This window comes from Barbatula barbatula (assembly GCF_947034865.1).
Source record: "Barbatula barbatula genome assembly, chromosome: 17".
NCBI classification, from domain to species: Eukaryota; Metazoa; Chordata; class Actinopteri; order Cypriniformes; family Nemacheilidae; genus Barbatula; species Barbatula barbatula.
The window spans coordinates 9,333,466-9,353,692 of NC_136780.1; the positions used below are offsets into that span (position 1 = coordinate 9,333,466).

General features: G+C 38.3%; 2 protein-coding genes across 2 annotated transcripts in view; both read right to left on the reverse strand.

The window, feature by feature from the left end:
- Positions 1-258: 258 nt before the first annotated feature.
- iffo2a (intermediate filament family orphan 2a) lies at positions 259-16,262 on the reverse strand. Its single transcript, XM_079478334.1, has 9 exons — positions 15,431-16,262; positions 6,693-6,753; positions 6,511-6,609; positions 4,717-4,893; positions 4,448-4,590; positions 3,119-3,314; positions 2,910-2,999; positions 2,703-2,839; positions 259-2,561 (listed from the first exon to the last, which is right to left on the reverse strand). Exons 1-9 carry the CDS (start codon positions 15,964-15,966, stop codon positions 2,426-2,428), a joined length of 1,575 nt encoding a protein of 524 aa, XP_079334460.1. The 5' UTR covers positions 15,967-16,262; the 3' UTR covers positions 259-2,425.
- Positions 16,263-16,506: 244 nt separating this feature from the next.
- ubr4 (ubiquitin protein ligase E3 component n-recognin 4) overlaps positions 16,507-20,227 on the reverse strand; it is a 42,363-nt gene continuing 38,642 nt past the window's right edge. Inside the window, 7 exon segments of the mRNA XM_079478106.1 lie at positions 16,507-17,695; positions 17,788-17,950; positions 18,061-18,151; positions 18,496-18,720; positions 18,866-19,060; positions 19,621-19,746; positions 19,835-19,977. Of these exon segments, the coding sequence (XP_079334232.1) occupies positions 17,631-17,695; positions 17,788-17,950; positions 18,061-18,151; positions 18,496-18,720; positions 18,866-19,060; positions 19,621-19,746; positions 19,835-19,977 (1,008 nt within the window). The 3' untranslated portion in view covers positions 16,507-17,630.

The following is a 20,227-nucleotide window of genomic DNA, read 5'->3' on the forward strand; positions in this document are numbered from 1 at the left end:
TTTAGCAGTAATTCTGAACATTTAGGACTTTCTCAAACTCTGCATATTCCTCGCCATCTGCTTGGGACGTTCACCCTGAATTAAGAGAATATTTTGGCTTTGTATAATACCAAGTTGTAGTTTTTGTACAGCTGCTTTGAAAAGTGATGGGTTCTGAAAAGTGCTATAATAAATAAATGGCAACAAAATTGAATGATAAAAAACACGCAGCCATAAATGAAAGGTTTGGGTTGAAAGCATATTGCCATGAAACAGTGAGTAAGGCAGAGTGTATTTTTTTTTATTTAAAACCAGCATAGAATAAGACTCGCATGGTCCTTCAGATTTCCAGACATTCACACACACGCGCTGTTTCAGCACAAGATCACTCGATTGATTTCTTGAGTTTACAGCACATAAACGACAAAAAAAAGATTTTATTAGCATTGGCTGATATTTAAAGCAAAATTAATACATCAAAACGGTACCAACAAATGACACCCTAATGATCATAAAGAAAGAATATAGCTCAGAATTGTTCAATTCCATTCATTAGAAAAGGAATCATTGCAAATCTCTAGATTACTCACATAGTTTTCCTCCCATAATCAATAATTACATGTGATTAAATGAATAAACATTAATAACAACTGAAACCAATGGCATCCGTCATACATTCAAAAACAAAATCTGTTGAATGCTGTCTGTTCACTTTGTTGCCACATGATTTATCATTTCCTTTGCAATCCTGTGACATTCCCTTCATTAAAACGTTTTGACATGAAATGTAAAACAGTGACCACCTGGTCCAAACAGAGTTTGTGTGTACTGGCCTTGTCTAGCTGAAACAGAAAATTGTGATCAAATTTCCAACAGGAATAAATATTATTCTAGGCACCAGATAGAAATATGTACTGATTGTAAATGATGTGATTGTGGTGCAGTGATCTTCAACCCTGTACCATATAACATTTTAAATGTAGCAGGGTTGACAAATATTCATGATGTTTCTCTTTTAAAATGTTTTATGATAACATATTTTACACAGTTGCAATATTTTTAAGGCACACCAAACCTGAGTCATACAATCGAATTATGTAGTTACGGTAGATTTATCAACAACCTTGGACTGGGTTTTAATACTTGAGTAATTCCGGTTAGTACTGAAAAGGGGTAGCAGAATGTAAATCATATACTGCATGAGCACACCACAACAGTGGTAATGTTTAGTATTTGTTTTTCAATTTCTAGCACAAATGGTGCCGTTTCTTCAGATTGACCTACATAGAGAAGTTTTCAGTAGCAAATTTGCCAATACCCGAGGACAGATATCGGCATGGCTTCCAGGTCTTGAGATCTTCAAAACAGACATGATTTCACACCATTTTACTCATAAATTAAATGCGTTTGACTGACTAGGGCTCATATCTAATCCCCGCGGTTTATAATAAAACAAAACATATATTTTTTAGAGAACACATTATAAGGCAACTGAGACACAGTATACAGCATATTATAGGCACATGGGTTTGACTGTTGTTTTGACATCTATCCTCCAAGCACTGAAACACTTGCCCAATTCAAAGAAATATTGCTGCACTCAAGGATAATAAAACATTTTCTAGTTCATATCAGAAAATGTGAATATGACCTTATTCACATTTTCTAGTGAATATGAAGTTAGCCCAGGTTAAATTATTGCATAGATCTCAGTGCACAGTGGTTTAGTTGAGCAAAAGTTGAACATTGTAAAAACGTGTGAACAGATATTAGGTCACAGTAAAATTTTAAACTTATTCCAGAGCAACACATTCCTCCATAGTGTATTTTAAAGGGTCATTTGAAGTCAACATAAAATCAAAACTGTAGGCTTCACGGTACAGTGTATAAAGTTAACCAACAGCGTAAAAGCTACGTAGGCTTGGGTTTACAAAACTTGCACCTGCTTCAGCTTTTTTATCATTAAATATGAGTTATAATATGTCAGATTAGGTTAAAACGGGTTTCAAAGAAGATTTTACGTTGACTTCAAATTGAAAGTTGAATTTCTTGAATAAATGTTATTTTATAAAGAAGCAGAGCAGTTTATTTCAGTCTTTCATTTAAAGACAACCTACATTGATTCATGTAAACAAGTGAGCATGATTACAGAAACAATGCACGTTACTGAACAAAATTTGGAAATGAATCTTGGTATTCATCAGACTGTTAAGAAGATTGTGACTTGTAGTTCGATTTGTAACTAAAGCTAGTGAGGAAGACTGTGGAGGCATGCTTTGGCAGTGCTGATGAGGAAAGACAGCTGTAGTTCAGCTGGTCCCGCTCTAAAACAGCATATAAAGCACCAATTCTTGCTCTTTGGAAAAATCCACGCTCATTCATATTGTGTAAAAAAACCTAGACCAGAGACCTAAAAGAGTTCCTGGTCCACAGAGAATGCCGATCATCATCTAATGTCTCCGTTCACCCCCACCGGACCTTCATTTTCTCCATCTCTCACTTCATCGTGCACCAGCTCATCCTGAATATCATCTGTGTTTCCAGAATCACTGCTGGCCACAGAGCTGAGCGAGGGAGATTGTCTGCATCACAAAATAGAAGAGATACATTTGTGCTAAACTCTCAATAAAATATCATATGAATCATGTATTGAGCCTACAGTTGCATAAGCAGCAAAACATTGATTTTCGTTCTCTGTGAAGGTAGACACTAGTCAAACCAACCTGCCGTTGGTGGCCGAGCTCTGGATAAGCCTCCGACAGGTCTCCATCTGCACATCCAACCCTCTCTTCATACTGCACATCTCCATGTACTCGTGCAGATGCCTGTTCATGTCATTCTTGGCAGTGGCCAGTTCCAGCTATGGAAGAAAGATGATGGATTAACAACAAAACAATCAAAATAAATTGAGAATATTGGTGTTTTCTCACTTCAATCTCTCCGATGGTGTCCTGATACTCCTGCTCTCTGGTTTTAAAGAGTGATTCGGTCTCATTAATGAGACTACCAAGACTTCCATCCTATTAGGAAAACATGTATTAATGCATTAACATGTGTTCACTAATCTTATAGTCAATAAGGCATCTAACCATGAGAAACATTTCACGTATAAAGTTGTATTCAGTCACTTGTAAGGTACCTGCTCGTGGGTTTCTCCATGGGAGTCAGGGGTGCAGGTCACCGTGGTAACCGATCCAGTAGCAGCTGCGGTGTTAGGGGTGGTGGTCAAGTTCAGACTGTGGTAGTTTCTGAAATCCTCCCACAGCAAAAGAGTGTCTTCAGTCTCTTCCCACGCCAGACTGTCACAGTCGTCGTCAAACTCAAACGTTTCCCGCCTGCAAACAAACCAATTAGCTGACCTACCTCTGCATGTGCGTGGACAGCAGACAGAACCGAAGGAAATAAGAGAGGCAACACGGGAAGACGAAAAAGAAAATCAACAGATCAAATGCTATATTGTAAAGGGATGAAAACATGATTTAACAGGTAGGGGGAAGACGGACATATAGCAAAGAACAAAGGACAGTGATGCTTACTGTTAAATTAAAGATCTCCAACCAACTAAACCTCTGTTTATTAAAACCTTCAGTATGTTAAAATCGAATAAAATATTGGCATACATCTACACTAAACAAAAATGAAAAATGTGGTGTCAGTTTTAAAACTGGAATACGGTTAAGGCTTATTCATTTTTAAATGCTCTTTTAGCAATATATAAAATAAACCACAAAAAAAGATGACAAAAGCACATAAAAAATCTAAACAGCAACAGCTAAACATTAAACAAAATTTAACAATCAAAATATTAATAAAACTACAAAAAAATAAAAGAAATACAATTCTGTCTTCAACAAAGAAAAACACAACGCCAAACAAATGACCAATTTCACTTTGTTAACACTAGGTGGCAGCAAGTCTTCATAAAACAAGACAAAGATTTTTTAAAGGGCCAAACAACAAACAATTCTGTTAAAGGCTCTTTATCTTATAAACTTCCATGTAAACGACCTCCATAATGATTGACGTGTAGGCTGCCAGGTTGCAGAATATATATGTGTTTAAAGTGATAGTTCACACAAATAAATTGTGTTCTACAGAAGAAAGAAAGTCATACAGGTTTAAAAAGGCGAGAGGGTCAGAAAATTATGACAGCATTTTCATTTTGTTTGGTGGAATTTCATCCTTCCTTGGGTAAAGAACGATTTATGGCTTAGTAAATGAACAATGGCATTGCCTTCATAATTGTGAAATACAAAAACAGTTCTCTTTAAGACTGTCATGCAGCTTAGTGACTATATACAGCATATGGTTGTGAATAGGTGAGGGAGCTTTGTCTGCATAATATATATTTTTATTTAAAGAAATTATTCAGGACATGGCCTCTTACAAACAACAAATGAACCAACAAACACAAAGACACTGTTGTTCACACACATAAAAGCACATCAGAATAATTAGAGCGACTCACAGCTGGTTGAGCATGCGTTTCATCTCATCAGTGATGTTGAGAGATCCAGGCATCTCCTCCTCAGAGGGACCTGAATCGACCTCGGTCTCCACATGCTCTTCTGACACACCTTTACTCTCTTTCTTCCTGCATACCACCATCGCCTGCAACACCCACACATATACAGACTTGTTTAGATTGCACAATCTGAAAGACTTTACAGTACCCAAGATGAACACATTATTGAATGATCTGAAGTTGTGCATCACTGCGAGTGTAAGTTTTCATACCCCCTTCTGCTCTGGAGGAGCTCTGGAAGAGCTGCTGTGTAATATCTTGGTCACGTCCTCAGAGTTCCTCTGCTGTGCTACGTCACAGAGCTTGGCTGTGATGTCGATGCGTCTACAGATGTCCATGTCAACCTTCATGGCTTTCTCTTGGATTTTACTGTCCAAGTCAGACACGGCCTATAAAAGGGTGAAATCGTGACAATATCCCTTAGTAGAACAGCCCAACTGAGAAACAAAGGCTACATGGATATTAAAGGCTAAACTAAAATTCTTTCATGAACTCACCCTCACGTCATACCAAACCTGTTTGACTTACGTTCTTAATAATATCAGCTTTTGTGTTTTGCAGTAGAAAGTAAGTAACCAAACAACATTGGCCCCATTTGAGTTCCATCATATGGACACAAAACCTCTCAAAATATCTTCCTTAGTGAAACACAGTCGAAAGAGACACCGATCCACCCAATTTGGGCCCAAATCCTTTCCCCCCCTCGCATGTGATGTAGATCTGTTCTTTGGCAGACAAAACAACCAAAAAATACGGTTTTGCAATGTGGCTTCAATGTGAACAGTTCAGAATGGGCACTTAATCCGCCATATCAATTCAGAACATTTGCATAAATATGTATGCAAAAACAAATCACACAATTACTTTTTGTCTATATTTTTTCTTTTGATTTAACAGACGTGAAAGACCCTTGAGAAATAAAATTATTCAGTATCCAACCACTGCCAATGATCATTAAGGAACTCTTGAGTGTTTTAATGTCGCTTGAAGCCACAATAACAAGCTCAGTTAAAATCACTATAGTGACGGGAGTTCATAGCAGAATATGCAAATACAACATTAGCAGCAGAAAATATCAAAGGCAAAAATAGTGTGCCTTGTTCCAGAAGCCAATGTAATGGTTTCAAGACAAATAAAGACTACGCACTCACTCTAAAAACGGTTGTTAAAACAATACAATCTGTATCATATGATCAATCATTTCTTTGGAGGGTCTATCGACAGAAATGCAGTATAATATATGCCCTCAGAGGTAAAGACCTGTGTTAAAGATGTGTTTATTACCTTAGAATGAGCTATTTCTACATACACCGTGAGTCCCCTTACATGTACTGATGTTGCCCTGCCCCCTTTGACTTCTTATATCATATATGATCATGTCATATCAAATAATCCTTTAAAAAAATGTATGTGTAAAAATGAATGTGAAATTCTGTTCCTTCATGAATAAGAGACTCCAGTTACTGCTGAACGCATGTCAATGACGTAGCAGAGGACATTGATTTGGTTGAGGAATATGCAGCATTACGCAGCTTGCTTACAGGTTAGCAAGCCTGAAAAACCTCCAAAGGCTGATAAAATACAACCAGTTCAATTGGCTAGAACAGATGGTAGAGATTTCTTTTGAGAATCGCTGCAGCGGCGAGAATTCACACAGGAACGCATCCAGGGAGGCGGCACTCGGCTGTGTTTTATTACTGAGGCTGAGCAGAGTCCACTCAATGCCAGAGAACAATATGCCTCTGTTCCTATAGCACCTACTCAACCTGATGCCAGCTTCATTTCCCTGACCGAGTCAGTCTTGTGATCTTTATTAGTGGTAGTTTGGAATAAATTGCTGTTTCATAGGTGCGGCCAAATGACACTTGTATTATTTATCCTTCTTATCAGTGTTTTAAATAAGTGCTTATGAAAACTTGTGTAAATGGAAATTTGCATGTCTTGCATAAGGTTGTGTGTGCTGAAGCTGGAACAGATGGAGTAAACGCTTCATAGATGTTACTTACTTCAGAAGGCATGAGGCTCTTGAAGACCACCAGCTCTGATTTCAGGCGTTCCATCTTCTCATTCAGTTCTCCCTGCACAGCTTCAGAGGACTGAACACTCTGTATGGAGAAAATATCTGAGCTTCATACACATGTGCTAGTATTATTTAACAGCAACACATGCAGCTATATGGATATAGCACCTCCTGTAAGGTCTCCACCAAGGCCTCCATCTGCTGACGTTTGGATACCTCCTCCTCCCATCTGAAACACAAACACAATAACAGCCCACATGGGAATGGATTGTACTTGGAAGAAATGGGCAAGGCATGTCAAAGGTTCATAGCGCAACCGATTGTGGCCCAAATCCTTTTCCTCCCTTGCAGTGTGATTTTAATATGAACAGTTCCGAATGTGCATTTAATCCGGCATGTTAAAACAGTACATTTGAATAAAAACACAATGATGCATTGTTGTCTATATTGTTCTCTCTTAATGGACGAAAAAGACCTTTGAGAAATAAAATAATTCAGTATCCAACCACTGCCAATGACCCTTCAAAGTTAACTTCAGAGATAACTTCAAGCCAGGCACCTGCTTGACAATAAATTAATAGAGAGGTGACGCTTTCTTTCAGTAGTCCAGACATTCTACTCACCGTAAGTAACACCAAAATTGTAATTCATAGAGAAATGTAATGGATGTGGATGACAACGCATGGACAATGTGAAGCGATCTGAATGTCAGTGAGATCTAGTGGAGCTGACTAGACATCACCTGAAGGTCATGAAAACACACTCCTCTTGTTTCCTCTGCGGCTTGTCTCTTTGAAATTTCCAAACCATCGCTGCACACGAGAGCTTTCATTTAAAGTAAACAATACAAAGTGAAACTCTTTTTACCAAAAAATGGTGACTGTGGAAATGAAGAAAGCTCTCAAATTCCCAACTCTAAGGGTCTGTTCACATTGGATGTATGCTTGTGGTCATACGCAGTTAAAATGTTTTGCATTGTTCATGAGAAAATATTATTTAAAGGATTAGATAACCAGAAAATGAAAATTATTTCATTATTTACTCACACAAGTTGTGCCTTATGGAGCTGACCAGATCCTTGAAGGTAAAATTTACTTAGTATGCAGTTACAGATACTTTTTTACTTTTATGTTATACTTATATTTTATAATACTTTATATAAAGTTTACCCACTTCCGCTGTGAGTCGCTTTGGATATAAGAATCAAACAAATACGGCTTGAAAATGCAAAGCAACACAATAAGAAACCGGCGATACATCAAAGACAGTCTAGCACATGTTTACATATATGAAATACTACAAATATCCCAGACATTGTTTTTAATTGACATCTATTCATCTTTGTTGCTATAGAACCCAACATCGAGAGACAGTACACAATGAGAAAGAAACGCTTTCATTGTTTTCCACCATATGCCATCACTGTCAACAAGTTTTTTGTAAGCCAGAGTCAATCAATTTCGAGACATTATTCCATTAATGGGAGAGTTCAAATAACATTTGCTGCCGATGTCTCAAAGAGCCATTGTATGAGAAGAAAGAGCAGGACGTGTATAGACAAAACTGTTATAGGTCAGCGGTTCTGCCTGTGACATTGTTATTGTAAACCACATCAAAAGATTAGAACTGAACAGGGCGAAATAGATCAAGAAGGCCTGTGAAGACCTTTAAAGCGTTACGTCCCCAAAGAGACAAACCAAGTCACACCCATAGTCTGGTTTACCTATACGCCTGCATGAACACAGTAACATACTATAAAACTAAAACTACAAATCTGAATCTAAAACTAAAACTACAAATCTGAATCTAAAACCAAAACTACAAATCTGAATCTAGAGAAAATGTACCTTGACCAACTCAGACTAGAGGTGTATCTAACAGAATTTCACTTCACTGTTATCGTGGCCAAATAATTCCCGGTAACGTTATAACCACGGTATCCATTAAACTTGTTATGAACAAAAAATGCTATCAGTCAGGTTCGTCTTTAATTTTGTTTTACCTTTTTTTGGTCATGTCCCATTTAAATGTAAGGGCACACGCTAAAGACATGCCACTACACCTTCACGTTCTTTTAGCAATTTCTGGAGTGACAGTATGTGATTTTGTGATCCAGTAAGTTGCCAGCCCTCTCAAACTAAAATGCATGATGTCCAGATGTTCCTTATAATCATGGAGGTCAGTGGTATGTTAGGTATTTAAATGATTACTCTGGCATTCCATATATATATATATATATATATATATATTCTGTTTTGAACTCGCAGAACTTGCCACATTCATAAGCCAAAGTAGACAAAATAGCAAAGTAGACAAAATAGCAGTTTTTGTTACAAAAATGTCTTTAATCGGTTTAATGACTCAATAGACAGCAGTATTTGTTACAAAAATATCTTTAATCAGTTTAATGACTCAAGATCTAAGTACTCTTTTGATCATTTTATGCTTTTATAACTTTCACAGAAGTGTTTGGTCAAAGAGGTTTAATAACTGTGGATTTGCTACGGTTCAATAAATCGAGGAAATTACAGTGTGCATGTGTGAGTCAGTTAGGTTTGGGGGATAGTGGATGGAAATAATAATATTACTTTGAATATAAAGTGCAATCAATGCCAAATAATAAGAGCGATGCACTGAATATCAGCACACCTGTCATTTGTTTTAATGTTGGTTTTTTTCCTCTTCAAACCAGAGGTCGTAAATCCACAGGTTATTGCTTTCTTATACAACTTCAATTATGATCTTACTTTGATAGTCAGAAAGACTTAGAAGAGCTCAAAGGAGTCTGTTTTTAGGAGTATCCAGCAAAAGAACCCCATGTACAGGGATTAAAGAGCCAAACCATTTAATAAACCACAGTATTGAAGAATCTTCAAAAGTTCAGATGTTATAAAAACAAAATGCACTATTAAATAAAATACCCAAGAAAATAATAAAACTAGGAGAATCATATAAAAAAAACAGGTACAGGTAAATTAGCAACCAAATAGTACAATTGAACTTGCCTTTCCTGGTGATTCTTTAGGTAAGATGTTTTTTTCAAAAATAGTAAATATAAAATGTTTGTGTCTTACAAAATCAATGGCAAAGCTGTCAGGCTGCAAAATCAATTGAATTTTCTATCAATAACAAAATAGTAATACTGGAACAGCTGTAGACCGAGAGAAATTATAGAGGTCTGCTTCTTATTCCAAAATCTTGCTCTTGGCAACATTGCTCGGTCCCAACCCTTTTAACCACAATCTAGAGATGCCAAATGCATCTAGCTTTTATAACAGTATTAAACTGAGACGGCTAGACACAGAATGTTAGAGAGGCACAAATGTATTTCTCCCAGCTTGATCTCAGTCTTTCCTTATCATAAATATTTACAGAACACTTCAAGACAGACATAAATTTCACCAAGGCCATTAATAAAGATAGAAATAATATTATTTACTATTGCTATAGTTAAGTTGGCTATGAACTGAGCTGCTTTTATTCAACACATTTTAAGAGAACGAATCTAATTTAAAAATCCTGTCATGTTTGGCACAGATGACCTATATATTGATCTATTTCCAGACAGTCTCCCTCGGCTTCTCAGTAGTGCACATCTGTGTCCGCACTCAGACAGAAGAAGAGCGTGTTGCATTTCAGATCGATATTCAGAGAAGCTGTCCTCAAGAACCCCCCTACAGATGTAAAAACCCCTCCTTTCTTTCTGAAGCATAGAGTTCTCTATAGACATACATCAAGAAAAAAGGCGGATACAGCTAGAGAGCCAAAAATATTTAATAGATCAACTATGTGACAGGCTTTTATGAAAGCATTTGCGTCACTGGGGCAGATTTTGAAACATGAAGTCTTCTGTTATGCATCTATTTACCAACTTTACCAGCTTTGTTACAAATCAATCTGTGCATCAGCCGAAAGTACAGTCTTTTGAAGAAAATCTTTCATGTGCATAATCATAAAATAACCTGCTGGCTCACAGAGGAGAAAAGGCAGAATAACATCTTTCAGGGAAACTGGTGAGCCTGAATAATCTGTGAGAGTCATTAGCCCATTGATTTTAACCAGTGTTGTGAAGACCATACGGACAGTCTGCTGACTGATCTGAATGTTATCACCATAGACTGTATAAAACATGGGTTTAGTGCCTGTGACATCACCCATGGGTTTCTGAGGAGCTGTTTTGAAGCTTAAAGTTGGCAGAACCGGCCATCTGAGCAGCCCAGATAATCGAAAACGGGCAAAGAGGCGGGGACGTGGTTGGAGCCGAGGTGCCTGGTTGCTGAAACCACAAGTGGCCACGCACCTAGTTTGCAATATTGTAAGGCTTAATAGAAGTTAAGAAAATTCACCCACCTTATAGTTGTCATGAAGGGTAAAAATTAGCTATATACACCAAAATAATTTTTTGTACCAGGCTGTAAACATGTTTTTCTCTGCGGTAAAGTTGGCCATTTTAACATTGGGGTCAATGAAATCCAGTTCTCTTTTAGAGCCAGTCGATGAAATGCATTTTAAGTGACTTCCGTGTTGGCTTCACAAGAGAGATCGGAAGGATACTCACACCAACTCAATCGTGACTACACTATGACAACAATGCAGTATATATACTTTAATAGCATTGTATTTCACATACAATGGACAATCTGAGATCAGAAGGTGGAACAATTAGTTCCTAGGAACTGACGGGCAGGTTATCAAGAAATCTGGGCATGTTGATTTCCAGAGAACTGTAACATTCTAAACCCCTTGTGTATTTGCATATTATACTTTATACAGTTTTATTGTGCTTTACAAGTGTAGTATAAAGAGGTCCATCAGGTAACACATTTGAACACTTGGTACACTTTTGTCATATTGCCCCAAAAATAGCACTGAAATACAATAACACATGGAATGTGCTGATGTCCACATTATATGCATGTGACACATCTTTTATTTCCAAACAAATGTATGTTTCATCTGCGTCTTTCTTAGATCTGTAAAAATGTTCAGACCTCTAGAAAAGTTCTCATGATCTCGGACCCCCAGCATGAGTGTGGGACACAGCTCATTTCCTGTCTAGCGGCCAGTGGTACTTCATCGTTCCCTGGAGAGATGATTTCACTGCTGCAGGCGTAGCTCCTGTCTACACACCATTGATCGGCCACACAAAACATCACCTCAGAAGCAGCAAGATGTGTGTAGATACAACCTCATGTCCCTCCCAGCACATCTTTCATATGGTATATGAATGAAGGAGGATCGGATTTAGTCACAAAGCCACAATCAATTCTACCGCACAGGATTGGCCATCAATTTACAAACATGATACACATAAAAATGATGCAAAATATAAAGCGAACTGTAATGTTCTGGAGCTACTTGAGCTACTTAACAACACAAGAGTAACACATTTATGTTTCAGGAAAGCCTAAAACTATTTATTATCCTGAATTTCTATCAAAAGCATTCCAAAGCAAGCTGGAATTCCCACCAAGATTTAATCAGCCTGACAAAGCATCCCACATAACACAAGAAATGGGAGGATGGGTGAACACATACACACACACACACACACACACACACACACACACACACACACACACACACACACACACACAGCTGGGGTAGAATTTCTCCATTCTCTAGATATGTTAAGCTCTTAAAAACGTTCAGTGAGTAATGATTTGTCAGTTTTCTTGGGGCAATTCCATGTGAATGTCAACCTTTGGTAAAAGCTTAATTTTCTTTATCTAAAGGTTTTCACCATACTGATAGGTCAGATGAAAATATTTGGTGGTTTAAATTATATAACTATATAGAGACATCCCTTCTCCATTTGTTCCGTAGGCTATTATTTCAGTTTGTACATTTTAATTCACAGAAATAGTATGTTATCTCCAAAAAACGTGTTAACTTTTTTGTCACATCCATGAAATGGACGAACAACTTGTACTTGAATTGATATTTTTCTGATGTCATGGTCTCCATCAAAAGGGGTTTAGTAAATCTAATATAAACAGATAATTCAATATGTTGATAATAAATACATTTTCTGAGAATTTAAATATAAATTTTTTACTTAAAATGTCACATCCATGAATCGCTTCATCTTAAAAATTAGCTTTGTAAATTTGCTCTCCCATTAATGTTTAACAATGACCGTTTTTGGCATTCTATTATATGCAGAAACACAGTTAGTGAAATTGGACTCTGGACTGAAAATAGCCGGAAGCTTTTAATATTAACAAATTAACATATTGGTGTAAACTGAAAACTAAAATGATTTTGTTACTGCACTAAAGCATGTTTATTTGGCACAAAGTCATTAAAAATACTTTAATGAACAAACTAGTCAGTTGCCAAACACATGACTAATCTATTATTATTTTTATTTGAGCCTGACGACACACTTTCCACCTGTCTCAGATCACAGTTTCTACAACAGACCACCAGCATCCACCCCAACTCACCGGCTGCTATGGGACACTCTATCTAAAGACATGACAAACATGAGACGACAGCGGAGCAGACGGCAACGCTAAAATTAAAGCATTATACTATACAACATTTATGTTATGTACTATTTATATACTTAATTTACAGTCATGATCTCATATAATGTATACGCTCCTTGTGTGTTTAAGCACACAGTCTAAAAGTTTTGCTGACTGTTTTTCCAGTGCTCTGTATTCTCTGTTTACTCAAGGATATTTAGAAATAGCCAATTACTAACAGCACAGCTATTGTGAGCACTGTATAATCAAAGAATAGGGTCACTCAATAGTACAGCCACTTGATAAAAGTGGGGTTTCCAGCCCACTCAAGACCTGGAAATGATTCATTGTGTGGCTCATTGGTCTGCTTCTTCCCACAGACAGTCAACAACTGTTTTCCTTCAAAAGAAGTCCTGATTAATTCACTCCATGACTACTAGGCTGTTTCAGAGCTGCACATAAACGCCTCTGCATACTTTATTTGTCTTGGGGTTCTTGACAGCAGGAAATGCCTTAGAATGACTGTAATTCATCTTCAATGAAAGAATTCCTACTGTGGACTGCATTCCATTCATATGCCGGTCAGAAATAAATTGAAGCAAATCATTTGTGTTCATTATTTTCCCAGCAGTAGACACATTCAATGACACATGTTAACAAGGAATCTGAACAGGAAAGTTACCTTCGTATTATGTTTGGAAATGCATTGCGTGAACTAAAGATAAACATTGAACCCCATAGATTAAAGAGAATGAAATTCTACAGAAGCTCCAGGGCAGTTCCCACCAACTTCTTTTCAATGGAAAGGCTTTGCCTGCGGTGCCTTTTGGTTTCACATTTGGAAAAGAGCACAAGCCATTGGTTTTTGACAGATAAAATGTCACTGCTGCTTTCTTGGGTTTCAAATCCAAACCGGACACTCTGAAACTGGACACCGGAGAACATATAGTGGTTACTGATAGAGACTTACTGTAAAGATGTTATAAGGATCACACCTCAGGGACAGCTGTATACTTTAGAAAGCATACACACTTTTGTTTACTATAGTATAAACACAAAGGGGTCATGGATCTTCTTTAATGCCATGGCCCGTGATGCATTAAGAATATTCTGAGATGTCAGAGGCAACAACTGATACCAATTTACCTCAGTTTTGTTTAAGTAACATAGGCCCTAGATATATGGTAATATTGATGAAATATGATGAACCTGTGTTGAGGGACCCACTTTCTAAGTATTGTTATGTAACCTATGTTGAGAAAATAGTAGGTTTGATATTAAACTGCTTCTTTTTCCAAACGTAATGTTGAATGTATAACCCTTAGAGCCGCTTTTTTAATTTAAATGTATTTGTAATGTAACAACGTCCACAAGAAAACATGTTTAATATCCACTGATCTATATAAATGACTGGATTATGCCTAGAACACTAAACTGACTGCAGGAGGTGAAGCCAACCGGAAGTGATCACGCCGCCATCTTGGTATGCCCAACTCTTACAATCAAAATAAAGATCTTTTATCGTTTTCAGCTTATTAGTTTTTAGTTTGCGTTTGTTTAAATTGTTACTTCTGATGTTTTTCCAACGTTTATTTTGGGCAGAATAGCGACGTATAGAAATAAGTGTATAGAAGGTGAGTGTGTATTGCAAACTGTTGTGATGGCACATAAGAATGTTTAGAAATAAAGCTTTATGGCATGCCTGTATTTAGATTTCAGAATATGTACACAGAGCAAGGCTTGCATTTGTGTTTATAAAGCATATACATTTTTATTTTGTTTAGAAAATGGCAGATCGTTTCGCTAGATAAGACCTTATTCTTCGTCTGGTATCATTTTAAATCTGCACTGAAACCAATGGACTCCAAACGTTTGAAGGTCAAAATTAAAGTCCACTATACGGAGAATAATACTGAAGGGTTTTCATCAAAAACCTCAATTTCTTTTCAACTAAAGAAAAAAATACATAGAAAAACAAGATATTTCTCATTATTTACTTGTTTTTGTAATGAATAAATGCTTTGCAGTTAATGTCAAGAAATATTAGTTTTTTGAGTTTTTGTGAGTGGGAGGGTGCCCTCGAAAATTGAATACAATAGGGGTATGTTTAAAGATAAAAAACAACTAAGAACAAAGCATTTATGTAGCAAGAAGGGGGAGCTAAACAATTCAATATCACAGAAATGAAAGCATCATAATCTACTAAATTTCCTTTGTATTTTTTCCCCTGAAATTTTCTGGGGACCCGTTAGAAGCGTTTTGGGGACCCCTAGTTTGACCCCTAGTCGGTTTTAGAGGAAACTTCTTGCACACAGTTGTCCAGTTCCATACGACAAATAAAGAAAACACAGATCTTCATACTTTTGTAGGTAAACACAAGATCATAATGTGGACATTTTGATGAAAGCTTGAAACGAACTATGCTGAACTTACTTTCTCCTGTACTCGTCTCTCTCTCGCTTGACTTTGGCCAAAACATTGTACAAGGCCCTGAGCTCAGGTGTGATGGTGTCGATCTGAACCCCGACACCGTCTGGATGAACCCATGACACTCCAGGCCTTTGATGGGTCTCGTACCGTCCTCCGTATCTGGCGGTGTGCGAGAAACTCCAGATCCGACCGGGCAGTCTCGCCTGACATAGTTTGTCCGCAAAAGGCAACTCTAGGTTCGTCTGGACCGCTTGATCCCGGCAAAACAGCACTCTGTATTGGGACTTCAACTGCGCGTGCTGCAGCTGGATCTCTAACAACTTATTCCTGCGCTCAAGTTCGTGGACTTTAGAAAGGAAACAGCGGAAGCGGACATTTAGCGTCTTTAACACATGAATGTTGGAGCCCAGATCGTTTCTTAAAGCGCTGGTTACCATGGAACCGGTCGCAGACGTTTCATTCATACCGTGGGATGTCGCGGTTTCGTCGAAGGCTGTCGGGTTGAGAACCGGGACCTGAAAACGACGAGGTAAATCCATTCTGTCCCCGAGCGTTAGCTCACCGCATCAAACTATAGATGCTGTAAAGCAGCATACGTCAACCCCATGCTCCGGGACGCAAGGTGCACTCCCTTTATCTAACGTCACACAAATAACAGGCCATGCTCGCGCTTCTAGATAAAACGCAGTTGCCGTTACGCATCCTCTGAAGTTACCGCTGTCCTTAAACCATCCTCTGCTGGTCGCGGCACCAGTGATTTACGGGCTGGTTACTGGTACAACTTGTGGTAGAGCCTCTGGTTTCAGACCAGTCTGAGTATAACCAAAGGAAAAACGGGAGGAGAAAGAGACATGTCGGCTCCGCCCTACTATAAGAGTAGCCTTAAAGACACGCCCTCTTCATTTGCATATGATAGCAAAGGCGTGAGCATCGTTGTAACCCTGTGCGCGCATTTAGCGCTACAACGTATTCATAATTTACAAAACTGAATTCTGGTTTTGGCCAGCCAGAAATTGCTCTTTATTATAATTTGATATATTATTTTGCTTTTGTTTCACATTTTAGATGACACATTGAGCCACATGGTATTCTTACACTTTTATTAAGTTGCCCTAAATTAAAAAGCAGACATTCAGCAACAGTTGAACATTGTACAGCGGAAAAGGCGGATAAACACTAACTGGGGCTTTATTTCCTTTTTAACTATTTTCACACCATGCATTCAGTTGAAGAACACCCTGTCACAGATGCGCCTTTATATTTAAGATTTGAACTTAAAATCACTGAGACATGTCCCAGTGGAATCTTGCTTACTAGCGGTAAAAGTTGCGTTTAAGTTGTGGAATATTTCGTAAACTTGGGTCACATGGAAGACTAAACAAAAATAAATTGATATCGTGGTTTTGATGAATAAAAACAAAAGCCCAAGCGTAAAAGCAAAGTGAAAAGAAGGCTCTCAAAATAAATATGCAGGCCCTTTTTATTATTTTAATCTTTGCGTTTCATTGTTGATGCAGGTAAAACCCTTTACAAATGAGAAAGTAGTTTCTTTTCACGGGAGTAACACATTAAACAAGTTTTCGTCTCAATCTTTTACCATTTACACAAGAAAAAAACATCTTCACACATTTGCATCACACAACCATCGTCAGACCTTGCCATTCTCACAAACTGCAATCGACTTCAAGAACACCACTGCAAAACAAAAATCCAGAAACATTTAACATCACAACAGGAGGGTCAGAAAACTGTAACTATTGGCCAATTTAGAACTTTTAGTCAAATAACAACCAACACAGAAAGGGGGGAAAGAAATAAAAGCCATCTAAGTTGTTTATGAAATAATTAGATTCCCAAACAGATCACCTGCAACATGTTGGATCAAAACAGTATGGTGTGTTTCTGAGTAATGGGTGTTAAGAAACCATTTTGGATTTAATGTGCATTAACTCGTCAGGCTACACGTCATTTTCTGGTTTAGGAGAGTTATAACCAAATAAACCCAAGCGGCGATCAGGAGCAGAAGTGGAGGTGAATGAGAATGGGTGAGCTGATAGAAGTTTTGGGGGCCTGGGCCCCGATTGAAAGTGTCCCCTTTAGAGTTGTGAATAGCTGAGTGGGTAGCAAACAGACTCTGGTTAGGAACACTTGCATTGGACAGAGCAGTCACAAGTCCATGAGTGAGGTGCATAATTGTGTGCCATCAGGGCACAGAGTTCAACAGGTCCTGCAGGAAGGCATCAGGGTCTGGAATGTCTGTAAGGAGCCCTGGAGAGAGCGAGCAAAACAAGAGTCAGTTTTTTATATCTTCAACGTATTTAAACCAGCATATTGCAGGCAATTATTTAAGAATTACTGACCTACGACATCCAGGAACTCTGAGAAAGATTCAGCAGGCATGAGCTCATCCTGAAAGGCCCTCAACACTCTTTCTGAAGCCTCATAGATGGGCATGTCATTATGCCTTATGTACTCTGCGAGCGAAAAGGACCAGCCTCCCTCTGTGTTACTGGTGGGCACTTTCTGTAGTGGGAACGTGGTAAAAAGATTATTTTATAGCGCACACAAATATAACTATCTTAAACATTGCAATTAAATCAACGGATTCATTTTAAATGACCAGACTCTCGTACCCTGTACATGTCGTAGATGAGATCCACCAGACCCCAGAAGAGAAGCGGTGAGCGGTACACAGCATACTCCTTTACCGTTTTGTCTGTAAGTCTGAAAAAAGAAACATCAAATCAGCCATTAAATTCAAAAGCATTTAACACAGTAAAACAAAATATTGTTTGCAAATATATTTTCTATATTTCAAAACTATCCAAATATATCTGAAAATAGACGCAACTCTATTACATATTTATGTTACTCTAAACATCATACCGTAAGACTGCAAGCAAAGCTACAAAAAGTAATAATGCAATTCTTCTAGATACAAGCGAGCATTATCCTCCGAAATAAGCTCTTGAGTAACCACAAAGCCCTGGCCAGCAACCAAAAATAGCAACCCTAAGCACCTAAAGCACATTTACAGGTACGTGCAGAGTCATGCATTGCTCTCTTACTTGTTAGCGCCCCCTGGTGAGACCTTGCGGGCATGAGCAGTAACCAGCAGCCTGCGCAGGAAGTCAACACGTGTAGTCTTCCAGAATTCGGGAGGAAAGATGTGCATGGCCATTATGGTGAAGTAGTGCGCTCCGTCCACCTCGTATGAACTCTCCACCCACTTCTCACAAGGCTGGTCCAAGAAACTCTGAAGGTTTTTCTCCTCCCGTGATGTGGCCCTTGTTCTGTAGATCAGAAATTATACACAAATGGTTAAACGCTTCCATATAAATGGACCGATAGCAGTGTGTGTAATTCAAACCGATCATTAGTAAAAGCTATTCTGAGCAAAACGGAGTGGTTGTGACCAAGTCAAAGCTGAATGCGTACGTGTTGAGGACGTAAAGAACTGTGTGAATGATGTAGGGAATGAGGTGAATGTTGCTTTCGCGGCCTCCGCCCCCTGTATCCACACTGAAGGATTGCTCCATGGCAAACCGTAGGAACAGCAGCTTGGTATCATGAATGTTGAGTTGGTACGTGGGTTCCCTCTGCCCTGTGCACTCTTGTAGATATGTGTTGTGCCTATGAGACAGAATAAAAAGGTTACAATCCAGAACAATGCATTTATAAAGAGGGCCAATGCTAGGAATTCTGGGCCTCTCCAAAAATATTGGTATTGTTAAAGCAACATTGTAGCTTTTCAACCTTAAAATAATGTCTCTAAAATTATTTCAGTGATAGAACAACTCTTAGTCGGACGAATTCTACTGCCACTGCTACCCGAGCAGCCTCATAGCGGCTACAACCATTCTCAATAAGTTTTGTGTTCAGGTCGGTTCACACAGCCCCGCCCATCCCCTGCCTGCGGAAGAGTGCAACTTGTTTTCTTATCAACGTTTCTGCATTCGTTCCATCAGCTTAGTAAACAAATTCACATATATTGTACTAATTTACAACACTGGTAACAGACAATTGTGCTTATCAACCACATGGGGAAACTGTGAGCAAAAGTTCTATAGTGTTGCTTTAAGACCGAGTGCACCTTTTTGCCTGTACAATTTCTTATGTCAACCTAGTATCAATACACTGACGGAGTTATTATCAGTTAGAGTTTGTCAATCATACACAAACAAATTCAATACCTTGCCAGGCAGGTGGCGAAAGCAGATTCGGGTACGTGTGGCCCCCACACAGGCAGGAGCCCATTGCACTTTGTGTTAGCATTCTGTAATGCGGCACTCTCCCATTCTTCACGCCCTCTAGCAAGCCTGATCAAAATAGAGAAAGAAATTTGACCGGTAAGACCACAAGACATTCCCTTCATTGTATTAACTGAGACACTGTGATTTTACGCACCTGACAGCAGCAAGGTGACAGTCGTAATGGACTATGTTAAAGTGTGAGACAGTGCTGTAGCCCTGCTGTTTACGGGGTTTGTTCTCAAGCTCTTCAAGGTTAACACGCTTTGTAAATGTATAGATGCCCAGAACTTTGGTAGGCTGTGGGGTAGAGAATGCATTCATCATCATAAAAACATGCAAGTCACATTGTCTACCACTATTTCTGCTCCCAAACCACAAACCCATAAAATATATAATTAAAGATTAGGATATTTAAAACCCGTGTAAACTGACTTAATTAAAAATATAATAATGAAAACCAACACAAAGGTCATAAACTTTGTTATAAGGTCATCAAAAATAGCTCTTTTGATGATTGAATCAACAATATAATGTAATATAAGATATA